The 25,408-nt window shown below is 52.1% G+C and overlaps 1 protein-coding gene across 2 annotated transcripts in view; it reads left to right on the plus strand.

The window, feature by feature from the left end:
• The first annotated feature begins 398 nt into the window (after positions 1 to 398).
• INPP5A (inositol polyphosphate-5-phosphatase A) overlaps positions 399 to 25,408 on the plus strand; it is a 144,527-nt gene continuing 119,517 nt past the window's right edge. Inside the window, exon 1 of one of the 2 annotated variants that reach the window (XM_070432131.1) lies at positions 399 to 669. In XM_070432131.1, the coding sequence (XP_070288232.1) occupies positions 595 to 669 (75 nt within the window). In that variant the 5' untranslated portion in view covers positions 399 to 594. Of the gene's footprint in view, positions 670 to 1,867; positions 1,940 to 25,408 lie in introns of those variants that run through there. The other variant, XM_070432132.1, reaches the window with a different exon arrangement.

A 25,408-nucleotide genomic window follows, 5' to 3' on the forward strand; every position in this document is an offset into this window, starting at 1 on the left:
GGGAACCGCGCGCGGTCCCTTTAAGGAGCACCCTCTAAGCCGGGTCGTGACGTCAGAGCAGTGAGGAGGGCGGAGTCAGCGCGCGGCCAAGGCGCGGGCAAGGGGCCTGGGTGGATTGGGCGGCCGCTGACTGACAGGAGCACTGGCCCACGCAGCCCAGGCCGACGCTGGGGCGCCCCTCGTAGGCCCCGCCCTCGCAAGACCCCGCCCGCCCGCCCGCGCAGGCCTTCGCAACGCTCCGCCCCCAAGGCCCCGCCCCTCCCTAGGCCCTGCCCTCTGCGCATGCCCCGCCCCGCACACGCCCCGCCCCTGCACGCCCCGCCCCCGCCCCGGAGCGGGCCTCGCCTCAGTGCTCGGCGGCGGCGGCTCTGCGGGACTCTGGTGGCGGCGCTCCTAATGGCTGCGCACGGGCCGCGGTGAGGCGCCGGCGGAGAGCGACGGGCGCGGGCCGCGGAGCAGCCAGAGCGAGCGTGCGCGCAGCCGGACCCCGGCCAGGCCCGGCCCGACCCGCCGAGCCCCGCGATGCACCCCGGGGCCGCCCCCCGGCGCAGCTGACGCGCGCCCCGCGGACACCGGCCGGCCGGCCAGGCCACGATGGCGGGGAAGGCGGCCGCCCCGGGCACCGCGGTGCTGCTGGTCACGGCCAACGTGGGCTCGCTCTTCGACGACGTAAGTGCTTTGGCGGCGCCGGACCCGGCCCTGAGCCCAGGACCCCGGGACCCGGATCTGAGTCCTGGGATCTAGACCCAGAACCCTGGCCCTCGGACCCTGGGACCCGGACCCGGACACTGAGCCCTGGGACTCGAGCCCTGAATTCTTGCTGGTACCACCCTGCGACCCTGAACCCCAGACCCTAGTGCCCGGAGCTCTGCCTGGAACCCTGGAATCCTGGTCCCCCAGACCCAGCGTCCAAACTCCATAGGCTGAGCCCCAACCCCTGAACCCAGGTCCCGGAACCCCAGTCTTCATCCTTGTCCCAGGTCCCCAAACTCTGATCCTAGAACCCTCGTCCAGGAACCTCAAACCCCTAACCTGGCGCCTACCCTGGTCCCAGAATCTTGACCCCAAAACCTTAACTCTGAGCTCTGGTCCCCAAACCGCAGCCCCTGACTTGTGGCCTCTGATTGACGGCTGACCCTCCATGGCCCTGGCCCCTGGCCTGCCTGTCTGTCTCCCTGTCTGTCTGTCTGTCTGTCTGTCTGTCTCCGACAGCCCCCCGTGTGCCGGCACCTCGCCTTACCAGGCAACTTAGTGCCTCTCTAGCTCCCACACGAGGGGCTGCTTGTGGAAAGCCCTGGCCGGCTTTGCTGCTGCTTTAAGGAGGGAGATGCTGAGAAGCTCTTTGTGCCTAGAAAGGGATGCTGACTGCACAGGCCCTTCACCTTCCAGGGCCTCCCTCCCAGGCCCCAGGCCGCCCCTGGGATGAGGGAGCGAGGCGGGGGCCGCAGCTCGGAGGCCGGCCAGGGCTGACCTAGTTCGGCGTTTCAGCTGTTGGTACTTAAACTGCCAACCCAAATAAAGCAGCGTGCCGCTCCGAAGGGGCGTGCTGGTGTGAGAGAAAAGGGGATGGCACCGGTGGGCCCCTGGCGTCCTCCCCGCCCCTCCCTAGGTGAGCAGTGGGTGCCAGGCCGTAGGTGGTGTGGACGCCCCCCCACTCCAGTGTGACTTAGACTCGGGGGGTGGCGGGGGGGATGGCTCTTGCCCTTTTTCCGGCAGTAGCGGTGGGCGAGGTGTTTCGGTGAGCTAAGCCGTGTTCTGGGGAGGTTTGATTTTATTAATAAAAGGTAGGCGCTATTTTTGTGTATTTCTCATTTTAACTTCCAGGAGCCCCGGCATTATACTTCCCTGCTGGAGATGAACTGCTTTCCCTCTGACTTTGTCACAGACAACTTTATCTAGTTTCATGTTTGATAAATTTCTTCAAAAGTGCCCGGTATGGGTATGTGTCTGTATATTTAGCATTCTATTCTCGGCTTTCCAGTAACATGCCACTGTACCATGGTTTTGCTCAGATGATTCAGATCCGTTAGCTGTGGCTTCAAAGCCTCAGAAATGTCAGGAAAATTAAGCATGGTGGGGCATTTCGGTCTCCGAGAGAAAAGAATTTTGCTGCGCAAACATTCTTCCCTGTAATCTTTGATTCTGACTTCTAGCATTTTTGATGTGTTTCAAGTGTATACACACACTTCTCTCTGTTGACATTAAAATAGGTAACTTCATTTACTCATGTTTAGCAACATGTTGTCTTTGAATTTTCATTTTCTTAAATGCTATAGGAGTTTTGCATTATGTTTACATCTAGAGGGAACATTTGTTTTTGAAAACAGTGCATAGGTTAATTCTGCAAGATGTCTTTGAATTGAAGGGCTAGTAAAGAGGTATCTGCAACACAGGTTTCTTTTTTAATTTAAATATACTTTTATTGATTCAGAGAGGAGAGGAGAGGGAGAGAGAGATAGAAACATCAATGATGAGAGAGAATCACTGATCAGCTGCCTCCCGCATGCCCCACACCGGGGACCAAGTCAGCAACCCAGGCATGCACCCTCGACCGGGAACCGAACTGTGACCTCCCAGTTCACAGGTTCACAGGTCGACCACTGAGCCACGACAGCCAGGCTGTAGCACAGGTTTCTTACTGTGTGGAGCAGCCCGAGGGAGGGAGGGAGCGTCCCCAGTCAGTGGCAGCAGGGTGGGCATTACATAGTCTCACCCATGTGCCATGTGGTGCTTGTGGAAGAGACGCCTGGACATGAAAGAGGCCAGTTCTTGAAGGAGATTGTGATTCCTTGGTTTATGTAGTAGGTTTCAGGAGATCTGCTTGGTGACACTGTCTTCGCATGACATGTACCCATATTGACCAACACACTCTAGATCAGCGGTTCTCAACGTGGGTCGCGACCCCTTTGGCGGTCGAACGACCCTTTCACAGGGGTCGCCTAAGACCATCCTGCATATCAGATATTTACATTACGATTCATAACAGTAGCAGCATTACAGTTATGAAGTAGCAACGAAAATAATTTTATGGTTGGGTCACAACATGAGGAACTGTATTTAAAGGGCCAGAAGGGTGAGAACCATTGCTCTTGATGGTGTTGAGTCCTGGGAGGGATTCTTTCTTGACAGTTTCAGCATCTGGGAAACTGAGCTCCATGTTGTGGCCAGAGCATGTTTCTTCCTGGAGGGCAGTGGATCGAGGAGGAAGGTGTCTGAGTTAGGAACACACGTGCCCTGCTGTGAAGGACAGTTTTCCTTTTGTGCACAAGTGCTAGGTGATGTGTTTTTGCTTTTGTGGTTTTATCATCTTCCCTTGTTACCCCCACCCTCACCCCCCAGAGGTGACCACTGTTAAAGTCTGGGTGTAGACTTTAACCATGTCTTGCCCCTAACATCCTACTCTCATCTCGTCAACACTCGTGGCTCTGTTATGTCTCCACGGCGGGCCCTCAGGTTGCTCCTCACCCTGTGATGACAGACGAAGGTGTGATAAATACCTATAATACCTTGGTTCTCAAATGTTTGCCTTTTACTTTCTTAAAAATTATGGAAGACCCCAAAGAGTTATTAGTTATGTAGGTTACAACTACCAATATTTACCATATATCAATAGGTAAAAACAGAAAAAAAAGCTGAACCTGAGAAAGTTGCATTAGCTGTGAGGACATCATTGCACCTCAGACACCCCTGGAAAGCCACCGTTCACTCAGGAGACAGTGGGATGGGAACGGGAAGTCATTGCATTGTATTATTACGAACATGGCCATGACCGGTTAACCACTCACCAAGTCTCCTGGGGCTTCCTTCCGGTGACCTCACTGCCCAAACCTGCATGGCCATCTCCCTGCCTGGGGTTCTAGACATGGCTGGGGGTGCCTGGGGCTTTTCCAGGTTCACAGGGAGCCCTGTGGCTGTTCTGTAACCCCCGTGGGACTCCCACTTGCCTGGAAGATGGTGGCAGGGCTGTGTACCTAATTGTATTCCTTGGGGTGGCTGGATTTTGACAAGTGAGGTTTCTTGCTTTAGGCTCTTTACATATTGGTTTGGAGTGAACTGAGAGGGGAAGTTTCACAGCCGAGGTTTCAGAGCTGGTCCCACCCTTACATGGTAAGGCTGTTTCTTGGGAAGGAGACCTAGCCAGGCAGTAGAATTTTGAGAGCACAGCTTGCTTTCGGGTATCTGCCTGTAAGGACTTTGTCCTGCTACTACTTAATGTCAGCTTTGAGCTGATTTCCCTTTTTGCTTGGTCAACCCCTGTGTAGCCCTCTACCCAGGGTTTGCACACCGGTTGTGCAACTGGGCTCTGCTGAGGATCGCTAATGCGGCTGCAGGCCTCTCAGGGCCTTGCAGACAACAGGTGTCTGTGAGCTGCTGTCCTGGGCTGAGCAGGGTGGGCAGCACCTGGGGCACAGTCCCTCTCTTCCCTGCACCATCAGTTTTGTCCTCCTTGCCCTAGTTGTAGCCCCACCCCGAAAACTCCCTGAACGCCACGGCCTCTCCTGCTGCTGTGGAGCTTCCTCATGCTCGCTGCCCTCAGCTTTCTCCCAGCTCTGCCCAGCACAGCAGGCTTGGTGGGGTGACTGGCACCTGTGCCAGAGGGCCTCTGCTTCTTCAAGGACTTCTGTTTGGTGATGGCTTCACTGAGATGGCCGTCACATGCCATATACTTCAGCGTGTCCTGTCGACCAGTGGTTGACTGTATCCACAGAGTTGTGCATCTCTCACCAGCCAATTTTAGGACATTTCTTGTACCTGCAAAAGAAACTCAGTAACCTTAGCTGTCTCCCTCCCCATTCTCTCCATCTCCTTGAACCCCAGCCTCTGGCAACCATCGTCTCCTGTCCATCTCTAGGACATTTCCCACATGGAGTCACTCATGTGGCCTTTTGCATCTGATTTCTTTCCCCAGCGTGTTCTCAGTGCTGGCGTATGTCAGAGCCACATTCCTGTTCAGGATGAGTGCTCATCTCCTCTTGGACACACCAGTCTGTTATCTCCCATCCATGATGGGCACCTGGCCTGCTCCACCTTGGCCATTAGCAATAGTGCTGCCATGAGCATTTGTGCCCAGGTTTTTGCATGGAAGTGTGTTTTCTTTCTCCTGGGCATGTGCCTGGAGGGGGCTGCGGCTGCTTGCTGATTCCTTGTGGAGCCTGTCGAGGAGCTGCTCGCTGTTTCCAGGGCACCGCCCCACGGTGCCGCTCACCTGCCCAGTCCCAGAGCTGCAGTTGCTCCACATCCTGCCAGCACTCCTAATTATGCCCTTTTTCAAAGACTCCTTCCCTGGCTGCTTGGACACCCATCATTTGGCTCTTGTTCTCACCCCCACCTCCCAGCATTGCCACTTTTTTCCAGCCTTACTCACCTCCTGGGAGCTCAGCTAGACTCAGGCCTCTCTATGTGGACACCCAGGAGGTAGGGAGAGGACCCAGATCCTGAGCCCAGCATACAGTGCTGTCGCCTGGGGCAGCCCAGTGCACAGGCCAGGGCCTAGTCTTCCAAGAGATGGGGGAAGCAGCAGTCCTTGTCCACGCAGCCCGAAGCAGGCTCTGGTGTGCCGGGCAGGCGGGGGCTGACCGGCGGCCTCCTCACAGTCTCTCTCCCTGCTCTCCCAGGCCCTGGTCCCATGGGGGTGGCCTGTGGCATTACTGCTTGTGACCTAAGATCTGAGTGTACTTTCTGTTTGCCCAAGTTTGGGACTCTGTTTGTAGATGGGGTCCCGCCCATCCCCACGGTGGTAGGATCAGATATACGGTGATCCCAAGTTCGGTACAGTTATGGGCTGCTTTCTCTGCTGCACACCTCACCCTCCACAACACCGTGCCATGCCTGCCTTAGATGTGGTTCTCATTGGAAGTCAACATGGCGAAGGTCTGTGTGCAGCCACACTCGCCTCCTGGTCCTCCTGCCCAACGTCCTGGATCTCACAGGCGGAGCTCTGAGCTGTCGGCCAGCCTCTGAGAGCTCACACTGTCATCTGTGGGGTTTCCTGTTTTTATCGGCTCTCCAGTCGCTGAGGGAGGGTTTAGATCACTGGGTGGGGGAGGCACTTCTTCGATGTAAAGTATTAAATATTTTTCTTGTTTGAATCCAGTGAAGTAAGCACTGCAGGTCGGCCTGCTGGACAGCCCTGGAAGACAGGGACATGTCTACTGCCTCTCAGCCTAGGATCTGGCAGGGCACCCTGAGAAAGGTCTCTCCACTTGAGTTTGGGACTTGCATGCCCACATGGCACACACCATCAGCGTGGGGCCTGCATGTCCTTCCTGGAGCTGGGGAGGAGGGGCCACGCAGCCCTGGGGTCTGTCTCCGGTGGGCGATGGCCGGGTTTCGGGGAGAGAGGCCTTGTTCTAGGGTGACTCAGAAGTACAGGAATCAGACCAGGCCTGCCTCCAGCGGATTGCCCCTTAGAGCCCACTGACCAGAAGGGGAGATGATGGGAGGTCAGTGCTGCCTGGGAGGAGGTGTCAGGGCCCCACAAGGGACTACAGGGTGATGGCTTAAAAAAACACTTTATTGTTGAAAGTATTACATATGTCCCCTTTCCCCCCATTGATCCGTTATAGCCTGCCCTCGCCCCCTGCCCCAGGCCTTCACCACCCTACTGTCTATGTCCATGGTTATGCATATATGCATACAAGTTCTTTGGTTGATCTCTTCCCATGGTGGTAGCTTTTTAAATGTTGACTACCTCAGTGTCTGCCTGGGTGGGCTGATGGCAAGGTCTCCTGTTGGGAGGTGGGCTTGGTCCAGGATGGGGTCTAGTAGCGGGGATCGGCGCAGGGCTTGGTGGCTAATCAGAAAGGCAGCAGAGGGTCTGAGGAGCATCTCGGTCACCCACCTGCACTGCTTTATAAAGTTTAAAATTTGGTTTGGGAGATGAAAACGGCACTGAAGCAGAGTGTCCACTGGGAGGGGATGCACGGGAGTGGCCCACAGCTCCATCCATCACAGGGAGGAGGCGAGCAGACCGTGCAGGGTGGAGTGGCACTATCCCATCCTGACCTCACTTTGTGTGGGGTGTGCATGTGACCAGGGATGATGTGGGAAGTGGCTCAGGTCCCCAGATGTCAGTCAGGATTGGGAGGATCTGGAGTAGGCTAGGGTGTGAGTGACAGGTCCTACACCAAAGCTGGTCTGGGTGCTGCACAGACTGGAGTTTGCTAGGCTGACGAGGTGCCCTAGCTGTCAGGGAAGCACACTGGTGCCTCCCACGCTGGAGGGAAATGCTGTCTCCGGTTCTGGTTTTCCCTTCAGTGAATAAGAATAAGTTCCCCTCCTCTCCAGGAGCAGGGCCTTGGGGTCAGCCTCTCACTGGTGGGTCATTGTGATCCTGGGCTTGTCTTCTTGGGCCATCAAGGTCCCGATGAGGGGTTGGGGATGCCACCCAAGCTATAAAGTGCAGTCCCCTCCCCGTCTGAGCAGAATGTCCTGTGGTTGGGGTGGCTCGCCCTGCTCTGTCGTGGCGCCAAGAAGCCTATGCTGAACCTGCCCCTTCTTCCATCTGCACCCTGGCCCTGGTTACTTCCTGCCCACCGGGTCTTCCCAGCTCATCTTGCTCTGGCCTGGGAGCATGGCAACTGGTGTCTGGGGCTGTGTCTTGGAGGTCTAGCCATGGCTTTGGTTTCCAGGTTCACTGGTGTGGGCTCGGACAAGCCTCCTTCCTGCCCTACCTCTCAGGGCCTCTGAATGGCCAGCAGTTATTCTGGGAACCGAAGGGGATTTAAAAGCAGAAGGCATGGCTTGGGCCCAGGTCTTGGTGGAGGGGAAATCCGCTCGAATGCCCTGTGGGAGGCCACACTTCAGTGTCTGTGAGGACATGCAATGGCACAGGGAAGTGTGGAGGTCTCTGCCTTTCATCACATGTGACTGTGGGCATGTGACTTAACCTCTTTCTGCCCATGTGTGTGTCAGGAAGGTAGGAATGAAACCCAGCGTGGTGGCTGCGGCAGGTACAGGAGGGAACGGAGGCCCTGACAGGTGTGTGGCATTGGTGTTGTCACGTGTCCCTGGGTGCCTCCTTGGCAGGTCTCTGTCCTCTCCTTCCTGGCAAGGGCCTCCTGTGTCCAGGGCTGAGCAGTGCTCAGGCTGCCTGGTTGATCCACCAGCTGTCCCTGATTGTGCCAAAGGGACGGCCTTGTCGGGTCCCTCCCAGCAGCTGTAGCGATGCTGGATGGTCCTCTGTTGCCTGGACAGGACGTGCTCCTCCTTCCCCGAGGAGCCCCTTTGCCCTCCTGCCACCAGCTCTGTGCAGCACTTCCCTGCCCCACCCTGAATTGGGTCCAGGTTTGTGTTTTGGTCCGTTCAGTCTTCCTTGTTGATATCGATCTCATCACATGACATTTCACTCAGGTGTGCTGGCCTCTGACCTGCAGTGGGCAGGGGCGGGATTCTTGGGGTTCTATGTAGATGGTTTGGGGGCAGAGTGGACACAGCTCTGGGGGATCAAAAGAGCTGCGAGGCCGCTGGGTTCCTGGACCCTGCTGTGTTCAGGTCCACCAACGCCCCTGTCAGAGTGTGGGTGGGGCTGGGCAGTCAGTCCTCCAGGCAGTTGGGAAAGGCTGGATTCCTCTGGTGGTATTAGTCCTTAGGAGCAGGCAGTGGCAGGCAGGGCTCCCTGGAAGGGACATGGCTGTCCATAGCCTCTCCTCCCACTGCCCATGGACCAGGTGGACACCGGCCCAGATTGGGGCAGAGAGCGCCTCGTGCAGGTGAATTCCCTGCTCCCACACTCTGGGTGTGATGGACCATTCAGAGGGCTGTCCCCACCCTCTCTCACTGCCTCCCAAGCATCTCTGATAGTCCTGCTTCCTGGGGGGTTTTGTTCCATGGTGCACCCACTTGGTCATCAAATGCCCTCTCGGGTGGAGAATTTCTGTGAATTGGCAGCCGTGTTCCTGAAATTGCATGGACGAGAGGTTCAGCCCTGCAGGGCAGAGGGTCTGTCCCTTCCTGATAGGCACGTGGCTCTCCTGGTCTGGGCTCATCACCTAGTGAGCACAGTGCCATCACAGGACAATGGGGGCAGGTGTCAGATCCGATGTTTCCAGCTACTTCCTATTAGAAGAACAAGAGGAAACACTACTTGGGTCCTCTTTCTCCATTTAGGGAAAACCTTTTCCCTCTTGTGACTGGAGGTGATGGGCACTCAGGCTCTGAGGAGTGCTCGCTAGCCTGCATCAGTGGGCACTGGCTTTATCCAGGTCAGCAAATGTTTACCCAGCACCTGAGTGCCAGGCATCCTCTGCATTTGCTGTGTTGTAATTTGGGATGATTTGGAACTTCCTTTCAGACAGATTCATTTTGTTAAGAATGACATCTGTCCAAGTCACAAATTTGTGGGGACATATGTTTTGCTTTTCTTTTCTCCTTTACTGTTACGGTTTTCAGATCTGTTGCAACTTCCTGTTTTCGCTGTACCGCTGTCACTACCCTCACCCTGCATCCAGGCAGCACATTCTGTGCAGAATCCAGGTGAGAGGTGGGCGGCTGCGCTGTATGCGGGGACTGGAGGGTCGTGGTTATTAATGCTGCAAACAGAATCTGGGTGAGCAGTGGAGACTGACCAACCAGGAAACAAAAGTAACACCCCGGTGGCCAATTTGATGACTCCAAGACTGTCACCAGGGCCAGGTAGAGTCTCACCTAATTCTCTGAACCCTCAGGGCTCTGTCCTTACATACATGGCCCAGGGGCACTTGATGTTTTTAGAGGGGGAGTTCTTAGGGCAGGAGGTCTGGGCTCCATGTAGGTCAGCCTGGGGTCCTCCCATTTTCAGCCTCCAGGTTTCGGGTGGTTCTGCTGTGCTGCCCAGGTTCAAGTTTGACTGAGTTTGCAGGTGTGTGAGTGACGGGGTCTAGGAGAGCTAATTTTTAGGGATTATTAATGGCTGGTCCCAGCCCTGGTCGGTGGATCAGTGGTTAGAGTGTCAGTCTGTGCACCAAAGGGTCTCAGGTTGGATTCCAGGTCAATGGCAAAATGGCCTGTACCTGGGTTGTGAATTCGCTCCCTGCCCCCAATAGGGGCATATGCGGGAGGCAACCAGTCGATGTGTCTCTCTCACATCAATGTTTTTATCTCTCTCTCTCTCTCTCTCTCTCTCCCGCTCTCCTGCCCTTCCACTCTCTCTGAAAAGCAATGGAAAAAGTATCCTCATGTGAAGATTAAAAAATAAATAAAAATACATTTTAAAAAATAGCTGGTCCTAGTGGCCTTTCATTCACTCATATTTAGTGAGCTCCTCCTTGGAGTTGGGCCCCCTTCCAGGGGCTGGAGGTGCAGCAGGGGGCACCCCTGAGGCCCCCCAGTAGTGGTGATCCCATCAGCACACTGCCTCTGTGGGCATCCTCTGAATTGGCTGGGCAGAACGGCCTAGTGCTGGGAGCAGCCCATGGGCCCCTTGGGGGCGGCCCCCAAAGCCCCTGTGTGCTGCCTTCACTGCTTCACCGCCTCCCCCCCCGCCCCCCCCCCAATTTTCTACACTTACCCCATCAGTCCTAATCTAAGACAGGAGCGGTCTATGGGGTAAAGTCTGGAGAGCAGGTGATGTCATGGAGCACGAGGTGACAGAGAAGGTCAGGAGAGGTGAGGACTGGAGGGGGCCTGAGAGGGCGTCCTGGGCGTCTGGGAGGGGTGCTTCAAGAAGGGCTTGCTGTGCGTGAGAGGAGTGGGGCCCTAGGCATATCCAGGAGCCAGCAGGCTGAGCCATGGTTTGACTGCAGAGTTGAGATGCCTGGCATGTTGTCAGGACTGTTGCCCTCTGAGGCAGGGGTTCCGCTCTTCTCATCTAATAGGGATGAGGCACAGCCCACCGTTAGGACAGAGGGGGCCTTGCACGGGGCAGCCTGGCTCAGGGCTTGCGCTCTGGTCCCTGGGTTGTCCCAGTTGCCAAGCACAGCAGGAGATGGACTTTAGGGTGACTTAGGATGCAAGAAATGCCCTGGGTGTGACCACAGGTGGCCTCCTGGGGCAAGTGGCCAGGGTTGGGGCGAAGGCTTCGGAGCACGGGAGCTACCCCGGGGAAGTAAGGAAGGGGTGCCCATTGGGGCCACTTCGGGGCCGAAGCAGAGGCTTGAAACAGGGAGTGGGCCTGCGTGGGAAGTACGGGGCTGGCGGGGTGGTGAGTGAAGGAAGCTGCAGGCTGAGAGGCAGCGTGCGTCTGATTGGTTCGAGCCCCAGTTTCTTTTGTGCACTGGGGACTGCAGCTGATGACCCCACTTCTGGGAAGACATGGTTAGAGCCAGTGCCTCTGCCTTGGCCCCGCTGTTGTCCTCCCCAGGGCGGGGCCTTCAGTGTGGACGTCAGCTCCTCCTGCATGCACTCGGGCCAGCCGAGCTGCCTGTGCTCTATCGGTATTTTGAAAGCTCCTGATAAGTGAGTCAGTCCGGAAAGGGAAGAAGGGGGGCTCAGGCTAGGCCAGAGGGTGAGGAGCTCAGAGCAACTCAGGGCAGTGCAGCCCGGGAGCATCAGTGTCCTTGGAGGGAGGGGTCCATCCAAGGCGAGGCACACAGGAGTGGCCCTCAAGGATGGGGTCCGCTGTGGGCTGCCTCCTGAGGAACCACGGACGACAAATACGAAAGCACCAACACATGTACTTTCCATTTCTATCATTTAATGTAATAAATTCCACATGGGGAGAAAGTTAAAAATGTATCCCAGTTTCTAGGAGAAAATTGATGTCTGTGACCCTAACCTTGCTAATTTTAGTTTTCTATAATGAGAAAGGCCTGTGGAGTCACTCAAAAAGCCCGAAACTCCTCATCTATATTCCGTATGGCATTCAAACTGTTTTCAGCAGAGCCAGTGGGCAGACCTTGACTGTCTTCAGTGCTTGTGGCAACTGCTGCATCAGGAACCTGTACTGTGGGTGAAGGACAAAGTTTTATCTTGTAAGAGACTAAACAGGCACTTCCCTACTGGGATTTAACTTGACTCTTGTTACTTTTTACAGAGAAAGTCCAGATCCCAAGCTGAGTGGTATTGACTTGGGGTCTGTGCGTGCCCCTGGTGTCCAGTGGGGCTGCCAGGCCCGGACACACGTGCTGGGTCTGCTCCCTTCCATATGGGAAGCAGCGCCCTGAGCCCAGACATCTGCCCAGTGTCCTGGAGTGCAGAGCATGGAGCAGAGGGACCCCCAGGCCAGCCCTTCCTTGTCACAGATGGGCCTCAAGTCCCTGTACTGAGGTTACTAAATACGTGGCTCCCCTCCCCCTCAGCAGCATGCTCGTGGGACAGACACCCTGCTCCTGTCCTGTGCCTGGCATATCCTGGCACCCTGAGGTTTACCTGGTATTCTGGCTGCTTTGGAGTTCACCCACTGAGTGAACATGCCAAATGCCTTCACGGACACCGATGGGCAGTGAGAGGGCATCCCCTTTCTTACTGTCACAGTGCTGAGCACCGAGCCTTCCACTCGCCTTCTCGTGGCCAATCCCTGGGTGCCTGCCCAGTGTGCCCAGACAGGGTTACGTATGTGTGGGTGTATGTGTGCACACCTCATACGATGTCCGTACATGGCCATCACACATGTATACACTCACACCTGCTAGTCCACATCTCGACAACTTTTGGTGTCACCAGTCCTTTGGACCACTCAGGAGGCTGTAACATGCATCTTTTATCCTGGGGTTTGCATTTCCCCGGTTACTTGTAGAATCATTTTGAAACTTTTTCTTTGGGTTTTCAAGGATCTTTATTTTAGATTGTGCAGCTTTTACAGATCTTGTATCTAATTAGTGATAGAGTTATTTTGTTAAGGAATGCCCGGATTATGGGCTCGATCTCCGGTGTGGGGCATGCAGGAGGCAGCCGATTAATGATTCTCTCTCATCCTTGATGTTTCTCTCTTTCTCCCTTCCTCTCAGAAATCTATCTTTATCTATATCTATATCTATATCTATATCTATATCTATATCTATCTATCTATCTATCTATATACACACATACATACACACACACACACACACACAGTGGGGCCTTGACTTACGAGTTTAATTCGTTCCGTGACGGAGCTCATAACTCAAATTACTCGTATGTCAAATCAAAAAGTGAATGAGTGAGACACGTGATGCTGGGCTGATGTTGTGGCGTTCACTGTGACGTTCGCTGCGCCAACTAGCGGTGGGGTATCTGAAGCTGGCTCGTAACCCGAATTTTAGCTCGCAACTCAAAGCAAAAAATCGGCCAAGAGACGGCTCGTATCTCGAAAAACTCGTTAGTCGGGACACTCGTAAGTCAAGGCCTCACTGTGTGTGTGTGTGTGTATGTGTATCTATTTCTATATATCTATATATCTATATATCTATATATCTATATCTATATCTATATCTATCTATCTATCTATCTATCTATATATTCCAGTTGGCCACCATTGTTCATGGTATTCCCTTGTAATCCTTTTAATTTCTATAAGGTTGATAGTAATGCTCTCTCTTTTAGTCCCAATTTCAGTAAGTTGAGTCTTCTGTTTTTAGTCAGTCTAGCTAAAGGTTTGTCAATTTTGTTCATCTTTTCCAAGGACTAACTTTTGTTTCATTGATTTTTCTCTGTTGTTTTTCAAGTCTTTGTGGTGGCTGCATTTAAGTGAAATCAGACAGGAGGCGTTATTGACAGTCCCATTGCTGCTGTAACTGCTGGTGAGAGAACTTCGTTCTCTGCCTTTCGCCTTGCTTTTCCTTGTTTTGGTCGATACTGAGCCTTTCTCCCACTTGTTTCTCAGTGGAGCTGCATTTCTGGGGCAGGCCGATGTGGCTGCTCTTCTCCTCGGTCCCTGAGGTGTAAACAGTGGCCTGTGGCCCTGATTTTGGGTCCCCTTTCCTGCACGATTAAGCTTTGGGCACCACTGAGGTCCCCTCACTGCAGATCTGTCAATTTTGCTGCTTGAATAAATGCTAAGCCGGCAGTAGCCAGCTTCCAGCCAAATGGTCCTCTGAGTGCTCTGCTGTTTCTGAGCACAGGCCGGCAGCTCCAAGAATCTGCAGGGACCTGGCCAGCAGCGCCTCGGAGCCTGTGGTGCCCGCCACAGACTCCACTCACTGAAGCGGCTGTCTCCTCCCTGACCTCCTGTGACTGACAGTAGGAGGAGCAGCAAGTACCTGGATTAGTCTCAGGAGTAGAGCAGGGAAGGAATGCCCTGTAACAACTTCCACTGAGCCACCTTCTGAAGGCTGCCAGGTCGTCTGCTTTGCAGGTCGGCCCTGGATTACCCCACACAGCGTGAGCTCAGCTCACCTGTCTGATTCCAGAGACCACCCATCAGTCGGTTCTGTACCTCGAGGTGTGGACACTTCCTGACTTCGGGGTAGTTTGCCTAAAGCCCCATAGACTGAGCTCTGTCCTGTGCACATGGGGTGTGCACTGTGGTGCTGCTCCCCTCAAGGGTGTGGCACACACTTCCAGGGAGTGACAAGCTCCTTACTTAACCAGGGAGAGCCGGGGTTGAGCCCTGCCCCCGAGAGTTTGTGGTTGGGCCGGGAGGATAATGGCAGGGTTATTTTATAGCCGTATCCTAGCTCTTGGTCTGCTGCAGGCCTCTAGTTATGGTAGACAGAACAACTCTTGCTAGTTTAAGCAGAAAAGGAAGTTTTGAAAACAGGTGGCTCGTAGGGAGGGCTAACAGTCAGGCTTGGAGGGCCCAGGAAGGGGTGGCTGAGTCGGTCTCGCCTCTGGGGCCCCGCTGCTGCTGTTGGGCAGAGGACCCGCCTGGCAGCTGCTGGCAACTATACCCCTTTGCCCACCCCTGCCCTTGCTGAGATGGGTGCCCAATGGCTTCTTGGTCAGGGCTGGAGCCCAGGGAACTTGCAGTGACAGAATGATGGTGACACGGGTCCTGCTCTCAGAGGAGCATGCTGGGAGGACCCGAGCCGCCTTCCACCAGACCACCACCAGGGCCTGTCATTGGGGTGTCGGTGCCTCCACCCTGCTGAGTTGTAGGTCCTTGAAGCCCCCAATTGTAAATTCTGGTTACTATACACGACGACAATACTTTTATTTAAAATAAATTTTGCCAACAGCTTATATTGGCAGTGAAAACAGAAACTTGAGGCCAAAATGTAAGAAAATTAGAGCATGAAAACTCATTTTTGTGGCTTCTGTCTGATTAGGTGTTCTCTGCCCTAGCTGAACCTAGGAGCGCATCATCTGTGCAGTGTCAGGGCGCAATCCATGACTGCAGCTCACCTGCCTCCTCGACCCCAGGTGTTTGGCATTGGTTTGTGAAGGAATACAGTGTGTTTGTACATCCTTGAGATTTTTCAAAGTGGCATTTGCTGGAGTTTTTATAGCTTCAAGAAGGAGACCAAATGAGCATGTGTGTATGTTTGTGCATTGGTTTGTAGATTTAACATATTTTTATTGTTTTAATTCAAACACCCACCTTCCATTTATCGCTCTTTAGTATACATTGGTCTTTAAAATACATAAAGTCGTAGTCTGTGAGCTGCATTTCAGGGTAATAAAGGACCCAGAGCAAAATGTTGATTTAGAACAGCGGTTCTCAACCTGTGGGTCGCGACCCCTTTGTCGGTCGAACGACCCTTTCACAGGGGTCGCCTAAGATCATCCTGCATATCAGATATTTACATTACGATTCATAACAGTAGCAACATTACAGTTATGAAGTAGCAACGAAAATAATTTTATGATTGGGTCACAACATGAGGAACTGTATTTAAAGGGCCAGAAGGTTGAGAACCACTGATTTAGAAGAAGGTGTGCTGAGGACCTGTATCTTCTCTGCACCTGTGCCACAGAAAGGAGTGGGTAGCTGCCAGCCTCGCAGGGGTCATTTCTTCTGGCTCAGGCCCAGTGTGGGGACTATCGCCAAGGAGCAGGCTCTGGACTTTCTGCCCCGACTGTTGCCCCGAGGAAGGAAGCACGCAGGCCACCAGCTCCTGGGCCTCAGTGTGGAGTTCCACAGGGTCTTCCTGGGAGCCCTCTTGCAAGAGCAGAGGCCACCCCTTAGGACCCCACTCTTTTCTTGTTTCTGGGCACCTCCCAGAGGCTGCCACAGTGCATGGCACCCATGCAGTTGTCAGACCTGAACAACACGCTATGTTGAGGTTGTTTGTGTGTTGTAAGTATGTAGTGTCGGCTGCACTGAGCTGGGGCCCTTTCAAGTGGGGATCCTGGCATCCCAGTCTTCTGAGCTGACACTGGGGGACACAGCAAACACAGGACTGGTTCCAGAGTCACAGCCCTGTGGGGTTGGAGGGCTGCTGGGAGGCCGTGCCAGGTGAGGTCCTGGGGAAACCTCCCCACCAGGCAGAGGGGCTGAGAAAAGGGAGGGCAGGAGGCGTGCAGAGGAGGCTGGTGGGGGACAGACGGAGTCAGGATGGAGGGTGTGGGCCCTGCGCACCTGCAGGGCAGGGCCAGCTTTGGGTTAAGCCTGAGTGTGTAGGCAGCTCATTCAGGTGGTCACGAGAGGAAGCACCTGTCCCTGCACAGCCTGGTGTAGGGAAGGGGATTCTGGAAGGTGGGGTCTCTGTGGCTCTACTGGGACTGAGGGGTTCTTGTCCTTGGGGCTGGGGCTCTGGCTGGGTTTGGGAAGCATGGTGCTTCTAGGACACCGGACCATGAGGAGGGAGTGCAAAGGGCCACCTGATGTTTGTCCTCATTTATATATACTTTTTCTACCTAAAGCATTAGCCAGACCCCCACTTTGGGGTCAAAGTGTAGATGGGTAACGGATGGTAATAGTCTGAATTGAGGAGTAGGCAGGCCTGGAAAGCAACTTGATATTTTGTTCAGAATCGGCTGTGAGGCCATAGGGTCCTGAACAGCCAGACCTGGCACCTGAGAGCCGGCCAAGCGACACACATGGCTCCGGGGTCTCCTCACCACCCCACTGCATCCTGCACAGCCCATGCCCTGGCGAGACGGCGGTGGGAGCTGGCCTGGAACAGCCAGTGGAGTGGCAGTCCTGCGTGTGCCGGGGCGCCCTTCCACAGTAACCAGATGTCTCAGAGCTGAGTGTGGGCCCATATTTACATCAGGGACGCTGGACAAGAGCATATTCATGTTCACAAGTTTACCAAAATGCTGAGACTGTGTTTCAGTAAGTGAACGCAGAGCATACGCAGGGCAGGAAAAGCCATGGTAATACATGGGAGATACCAGTGTGTCTGAAAGACCTTAATTATGGGCTCCTGTGCTGAATAACTAAAAGCTGAAGGAGCTGTCTCTCAGGACTTCTATTGAAAAATGAAGAGTGTGCCGAAACCAGTTTGGCTCAGTGGATAGAGCGTTGGCCTGTGGACTGAAGGGTCCCAGGTTCGATTCCGGACAAGGGCATGTACCTTGGTTACAGGCATATCCCCAGTAGGAGATGTGCAGGAGGCGGCTGATCGATCTTTCTGACTCTCTATCTCTCTCCCTTCCTCTCTGTAAAAAATCAATAAAATATATTAAAAAAAGAAAAGAAAAAAAAAGAAAAATGAAGAGTGCGTGGGCGTCCCACAGAGAAGCTAAGCCCAAAAGGGAGAAGGAAGGAAGGACAGGGACCCGGAATGTCCCTGCCATGGCTGTGCTGGTTTTCACTGGGCTGGCTCTGGCTGGGCTAAGTGGGAGGGCTTCTGTAACTGGTACCCGATGACTCAGTTGTCAAGGAGGTGTGTCCAGTGGATGGTGGCCACATCCCACTCTGCCAAGCAAAATTCAGTTTGGAGACACTTATTTGTTCAACTATGTTCAAATAATTTTGAAAAAATTAACGAAATGGATACTTTTCTAGCAAAATGTACATGCTCACACTTACCCTAGAGGAGAGGAAAAAGTTGAATTGGCCCATTATTAGAGAAAAATGATTGATGGACCTAAAGCCACTGCCCCCCTAAAGCTCCAGGTATAGCTTTCAATAGTGGGTACTCCCAGCTGTCAAGGACACCCACCTCCTTCTACTTATGTGACCCCAGCGCAAGAGAGACTATGGGCACTTAGACGCCAGGCCTGGCCCGTAAGGCAGCACCACAGCGACAGCTGCCGAGTGGTCTCACTCTGCCTGTGGGCGGAACCATCCCAGAGAGGCTCCAGGAGCAATGGCGGGGATGGGGTGTGTTTGTGTTAGACCGGAAGCATGCCTTGTGTTGGAAAGATGGTAATGGAAGTCAGCATATTCACCAGTCAACAATTGAGCAACAAGAAAACCCCTTATTGGCTCATCTCTGTAGATGCTGAAAATATATTTGATAAAATTCAACATCTCTTGATTAAAAAATGACTACTCTTAATAAGATTGAAACAGGTATATTTTTCTTAATATGATTTTAAAACATGGAGATCAGACATTTCTTTTAGAGTCGGGGTTAAGACAGATAGATACCTGGTATCACCATGATTATTTAGTATAGTTCTAGGAGCTCTAACTAGTGCACCTAATAATTAAACAAGAGAAAGAAGACTAAAATATTGGAATGTTAAAATGGAGAATCAAAGCTGTTTTAATATTTGCAAGTCATATTGCATATTTACACATTTACATAGTTGCAAATCATAATTACAAATATTGTTATGTACCTGGAGAGCATACATATTACAAATCATATTTACACATATGATTATGCATCTGAACAACTCAGGAGAATGCCTAGAATTTAGTAATGAAGTTCATACATAGCAGTCAGTAGCATTGTTATCCTTCTGAACGGAAGAAACCCCTTTGTGATCATCAGATACACAGGCATGTACTTGGGAAACACGATCTATATGAAGGCAGATGAGCCCAGTGAAAAGTTGAAGAGAGGACGGATGGATGAAGGCACAGGCAGCTTATGCAGAATTAGTAACTTTTGGGGGTAGGTGCTCAATAAATGGCATTTATTTTTAATTCAGGTGATTACTGTCCAACTTACCCAGATTGTCACTCAGATTCTGCTTGTCATTTTACTGAAATCTCTTAGTGTGTATGTATTGATTTGGGCTTTACGTTTTTTGAAGACAGAGTCTGTTATGGCATCTAAAGTTTTCATGATTAGAATAATTTTGTGTAATGTGTGGTATAATTCAGGTTGGCGAGAGTAGCCCCCTGAATTAAAAAAAAAATTTAAAAACCTGATTACATCATTCAACAGTCATTCATTCACTCATTCATTTGTTTGGCAGATTATGTGTGAATGTTATTGATTTTTAAGATGAGACCCGAAACATGAGAAGAGCAGTTCAGTTTGGATGTTAACATAACTATTCTCTGGGACCTTTTTCTCTCTTTAGTTTGAGAGCAGGCATCGTCCTGTTCACCTACAACCGCCAAAACAGGAAGTGTACACAGAGTGGCGAACAGTGTTGTTTCTAGATGTAAACACCTATTTCAATTGGGAACAATTGCTAAAACCTTCATGGTGTAAATGACTGACTGCAGCTTTATGGACTGGTGACCAGAACTTTTGTTCATCTTTAAATCTGGCAGGTCTCCCAGGAAACACAGTGTCAGGATGCAAGTGACAGAATCTCTATTCACATTGGCTTAAATAGCTACTTAATCCTATATGCAGTGGAAGGTTTGGAGGGGGAGGCTGCTGGTGGGCTGGTGGCTCGGAGTGTTACCGGGGCTCCAGCTCTCTTATCCCCCCATCCTGCTATTCCCTGTGCCCATGGAAGTCCCTCTTGGATCAAGGTTGGATGCCCCCATCAGATCCTCACACTGCACTTAGCAAAAGCAGGAAGGAAATGCACGGAGCACCGTTCAAAACCAAAACGAGAAATCCCACCTTTTTTGCAAAAGAAGAAACTTTTATAAAACTTTATAGTTTGGGAAAATTTTAGATTTACAGCCAGATTGCAAATAGTGCAGAGTCCCTGTACCTCCTTCCCATGAACATCAGACACAACAGTGGTACCTTTGTCAGAGCTGAGAAATTAACATCAATTCAACAGTATTGACTAAACCACAGATTTTATTTGGGTCATACAGGTTTCCACTGATGCCCCTTTCCTGTCCCAGGGTCCCGTCCAGGGACCTGCATTAAGTCGCTGTGTCTCCTCAGTCTCCTCTGGCAGTGGCATTCCTCAGTCTTGCCTCCACGTGTACAGGACACTCACCATGAATGGAGCTTATAGGACAGGATGTGTTCTGGGTTAGTCCGGGAGTGAGGGTGAGTGAGTGTGAAAGTCAGGACACAACTAGACATGACTGTAGACTTTATAACAATGTACACTTAGGCTACACTAAATTTATAGAACAACCTGCGATTAAATTCGGCACAAGAGAACATGATACATCAAGACGTCCTGTAAACATGGGGCGTATGAGGCTACTGCCAGTGTAACACGGCTACTGTTTATCCCCAACTTTTTCTGTAAGTAAAAGAGTACACTCTAGAATAACGATGGAAAGTGTAGTGAATGCATAAACCTGTAACATGGTTGTTTATCATCATCATCTAGTCTCACTTTCTGTACATAAGTGTAGGGGCTGCACTGTACACGACAGGCAGCATCACCACACGAGTGAGGAGTGTTGTGCCGGGACCATGTGATCACAGCTATGACGGCACTGAGCAACAGGTGTTTTTCAGCTCCATTATAATCTAGGGGACCACCGTCGTCTGTGCTGCCCGTCGTTGACTGAACATCATTATGTAGCTGTGACTGTATGTACATGTATCAAATTCTCACGTTGTACACCTTGAGCTCAGACAATGTTATATGTCAGTTCTACCGCAATATAAGTGGGGGAAAAGAGAAAGGTCAGCGAGACATGTTACAACCTAGAAAGACACATGAGCACCACACGAGAACTCGGCATGCGATGAGGGTGGCATTTCTGTCAGAGAAGATGGGTTATTTAGTGTGTTCTGACACAGTGTGGTAAAAACATCTGAATCCACGTCTCAGCCCTTACACCAGTCACTTCTAAACGGGACAGAGATATACCGAATTTCATCAAACCTAAGAGTATCAAAGTAGAATGTTCCATTTTCTATACTTTTCAGGAAGGAAAAAGAAAACCAGTGCTAGAATATAAGAAAAAATCAAAAGAATTAAAAGCCCAGCCAACATGGCTCAGTGGTTGAGCGTGGACCTATGAACCAGGAGGTCATGGTTTGATTCCCAGTCAGGGCACATGCCTGGGTTGTGGGCTCAATCCAGGATCATGCAGGAGCTAGCCCATCAATGATTCCCTCTCATCATTGATGTTTCTATCTCTCTCTCCCTTCCTCTCTGAAATCAGTAAAAATATTTTAAAAATAAAATTTATGATAATTTTCTTTAAATACAAAGTTTATTGAGAAAAGATATTGTGGCCCTAGCCAGTTTTGCTCAGTGAGTAGAGCGTCACCCTGTGGACTGAAGGGTCCCGGTTCAGTTTCGGTCAAGGGCACATGCCTGGGTTGTGGGCTCAATCCCCAGTAAGGGCCATGCAGGAGGCAGCCAAATGATGATTGATTGTCATCATTGATATTTTGTTCTCTCTCTCCCTCTCCCTTCCTCTCTGAAATAAAAAAAAGAAAAGATATTGTGACTTATACTCCCACTTTTTTTTGAATCATCATGTGATAACTTAGTGCTCAATTACAACATCTAGAACATTTTTTATATGCTGGCCGAAACCTCAGCAGTCCTTCTGGTGTTCATCTGGTTCCGTCTCTGCAATAGCCAGCTACGGTTTTGTCTGCGTGTTTCTTACGGAAACCCTTTTACGAGTGTTGGCAGTTAAGTTCTAATATTACCAGAATGATTCCTAGCAGCTCCATGAGATCAACACAATTATTAAGCTATCTTTAATTAAAGCCTTGAATTTTCCATTTCAATCAAATTATTAAACACTTTTGTGAAAAAATAATGAATATTGAAATGTTATTGCCTCAAACATGTAAATTTGCTGCATATATTTGCAAAAAGTGAGGCCATAAATCAAGATTGCAATGATATGTTCTTATTCATAGTTTCTTTTTGAAATTCTTATAAACATTGGACATCTGAGAACATCTGGTTAATTCTGGCCACAGTAGATTTGAAATTCAGATACTTTCTATATCTTTTCCTTTTGGATTGTCATCAATTCTCTCTGGTTAAAAACAACTGAAGTTTTATTTAACATGTTTTATTCTATGAGGCTGACCGTGTCCTCAATGATGAGCACGCATTGTGGTGAGCCCCCGAGGGCCTGGACCCTACTTGGACCCAGTGGTGGTGGGAGCCCCCGGGGCACAGGGGCATGTCATGTGAGTCAGTGAGGATGGCCATCTTTTGGTTTATGGATGGACTGAGGCTGATCCTGGCAAGTGAGCTGTGGCTTAGGGAGCCTGGGTTTCCCCTTTAATTTATAGTGGTCTGTGGAATGCCTCCTGAAACTCTGTGGGGAGGGAATCCCTGGTGAATGGGTTCAGGAGGCTGGTGAGCAGCCTCAGGTTGGGGAGCCTTACAGCTGAGCAGACAGTACAAAGTCTGCAGTTTGACAGATGAAGTTTCTCTTGAGCCCACGCCTGGAAGTGTGAAAGCCCATGAGGCTATTTGAATGTTAACTGAGGGCCCAGATGAGGGGTGAGCTCTGGCACGCTGGGTCCTGGGCTCATTGCCGCTGGGGGCATTCTTCTGAGCATCGGGTCCCTGTCTGGGCTAGTGTTGGCCCATCTCTGGGAGGACTGCCTGGCCCTGCCAATTGGAGGCATTTGGATCACTCCTGATTCCTGCCTGAGTGCTGGTCCTTTTCACCTGCCCGTGGGCCCCTGGAGAGGCCTGTGGAGGCCCGGCAGCTACCAGTGGACTGGCATCGTCCCAGGTGGGCTTTAGCAGGAGATGGGCACTCACCCCATGAGCTTACTCAGGCCAGAGTGGGTGGAGAGGGTTTGCATAAGCTGGGGCACCTGCAGAACCCACAGGAAGGACACCTGTCAGCTGTGGGCACTGAATGGACAGTATCGACCTGGCTTGAAATCGTAAGGTTAGTAACCAAAGCAATCTAACCACATCCACAATCATTTGGAAACTAGTGAAAAGGGGAAAAGACTAGAATGATCCCACTTCCCCAAGCAGACCACAACCATCTGAGTGTATTTACTTCTAGGCTTTTCCCCGCAGAAGTCGTTTATTTGAAATTCTGTGAGCAGTGTTTACGTTGATGAGGAGTCAAGTATGAACTCAGACAGCTGCTCCTTGGCGCCGCCCTCAGGGCTGCCTTTCCGGCCAGCCCTGCTCATGCCCAGGGGCCTTGATCTCCTGTGTGGTTGAGCCGCCAGGGTCCTGCTGGTCAGGGGTGTGGGGGACCCTGAAATGTTGCCTGCCTGGTTTCCTTCTTACTCGTACAATAGCTTGCCTCTCACACTTGCTGCCGAAAGGCCTGTCTGACATAATTATGTGGCCCTGTCTGCTCCTGTACCATGCATGGCACTTTGGGGAGAGGATTTCTCTGGGTGGCTCCAGGACAGATCTCCCTGCACCCCAGCTGCCGCCTCACCCGCAGTTCAGAATGAGGTAATGCGTTAGTGCTGAGTATTGCCCTGGCTTCTAGGACCCAGTCCCTGGGGAGTTGGGGGTCCCAGCCCTGGATGGAGAGGGGCAAGAACCCTTGTCTTGGCTTCCGGCTGTGGGTGGCTGTCCAAGGCCGTGGTAGCTGGAGAGGCTTCAGGCTGGGATGTTGTCCTTCTCCCTGTTCCTCTGTCCTTTCCCTCCCGTCACTCTGCCCGCTCTGGGGCCTAAACTGCACACAACGCAGGTTGTTGTGTGCAGTTCCACTTGGCTGGCTAGCGGTGCGCATCTTGGAATATTCTAGGTTATCTTGGAATACAAGCTTGTCTGCATTACTTTAAGTATTAGGCATTTACCTTCTAAATTAAGCACAGGTCTCAGTGGACTCGCGTCTCGCCTATGCTGACTGGAGCTCCCACTTTCTGAGAGTTGGGGTTCTGTACCCAGAACACATGGGCCAGCTGTCCTCCCACAGCTGGACCCAAGTTCCAGAACAGACCTCTGTGTGCTGCTGGGGTGGGCGCTGCTGGTGTCTGCTCTCTTCTCCCTCTTTCCACCAAATGCAGGTCACAGTCAACCAGATTGGTGTGAGGCCACTGAAGGGCCGAGAGCTGCAGCTGTAAGGGCCAGTTATTGGGGGCTCGGGAAACTTTGAGGGGGACCTTGGAAGGGGGACTTTGAGGAGTGTTGGGGGACTCTGAGGGGCAGGAGCATAGGCAGGGAGGAGAGCACAGGGCATTCCCAGGCAGGGCGCTGTGCCTGAAGAGAAGTTCAAAGGACAACACCAGCCCCTACCCCCACCCCCTGGGCAACCGCTGACTGTGGCTGGTGGAGAGCGGTGAGTGCCAGGCTCTGTCTCACATGGTGAAGTTATGTAGAGAGGTGAGGTCAGCAAGGCATCGGGAAGCCCACACCCACCAGTGTCATCTCTGGGTGTGTGACTTCTCGAGTGGCAGATTTATCTGGGCTGTGACACACCTGGCCAGAGTCAGTGACAAGTGTGACCAGGGGAAGCACTCGGGACCCAGCTTAGGCCCACGTCGGAGTGGGAAGAGAGTGCTTTAGTCCAGGGCCCGCACAGGGGCCTAACCCGCTGGGTGCAGTTGGGGATAACTTCTCTAGGAGGGGACCCAAAGGAGGGGTCTCGGGGCCTTGGCAGAGATGCCCAGAGGACAAAAAAGGGCGTGGCCATTGCCTGAAGGGCTGATGGTGGGCATGATGGCTGATCGGCACAGCCATTTCTGTCTTGGAGAGGCCTGGCATCTGCGGGCAGGGGCAGTGTGCTTCCCTGAGCACTTCTCTGGGACACAGGGCAGCACGCTCTGTCCCCCCGGGGCACCCTTCCCTCTGGTTCTAGCCCATTTGTTTTGGGGAACCTCGAGCCCCTAATTTGAGACAGGAGCCTTGAGGAGCTTAGCGGCTGCCCCTTGACGGTGCAGAACAGCCCTGACATTGAGATTTCTGGATGTTTTGAGATCAGGCTCTGTACTGAATTTGTATTGAAAGAAAACCAGGAATTCTAAAATTAAAATATTCGGGAAAGAGTTATTTAACCCTTGGGAGGTTATGCCCGTATAAAAAACTTTGCCAAACACTGATTTAATGTCCATAAAAAAAGACAAGGGCCCTCACTTTGTTGTGTCTGTTTTAAATACTGTGGAACGTGACCCTGTTTGGACCATAGTTGAGCGGCCGGGCCTCCCTCCCGCCACATGGCCGTGTGACTTATGTTTTTATGTGGTTTTAGTGGAAACAATAGCCGTATAGAGTCTGCAGTACGTACGTGGAGGACGTCAGCCAGCACTTGGTAACAACTTGCTGCTTGTCCCATGCTGGTCTCTGCAAACTGGAGTGGTGTGAGCCTCTCCTGTCCCAGAGCGGAGTCAAAGACACCTCCTCCGCCTGGTCCCTCAGCAGTGTGTGCTGCTGTGTGGGTGTGGACTGCGCCCTGGGCGGTTTGTGTTTCCTGGGGCACTGAGGTGTGGGAGGGCCCAGCGGCTGTGGGGCA

This window comes from Myotis yumanensis, unplaced genomic scaffold (assembly GCF_028538775.1).
Source record: "Myotis yumanensis isolate MYYU_CA2020_CCGP unplaced genomic scaffold, mMyoYum1.0.hap1 SCAF_13, whole genome shotgun sequence".
NCBI classification, from domain to species: domain Eukaryota; kingdom Metazoa; phylum Chordata; class Mammalia; order Chiroptera; family Vespertilionidae; genus Myotis; species Myotis yumanensis.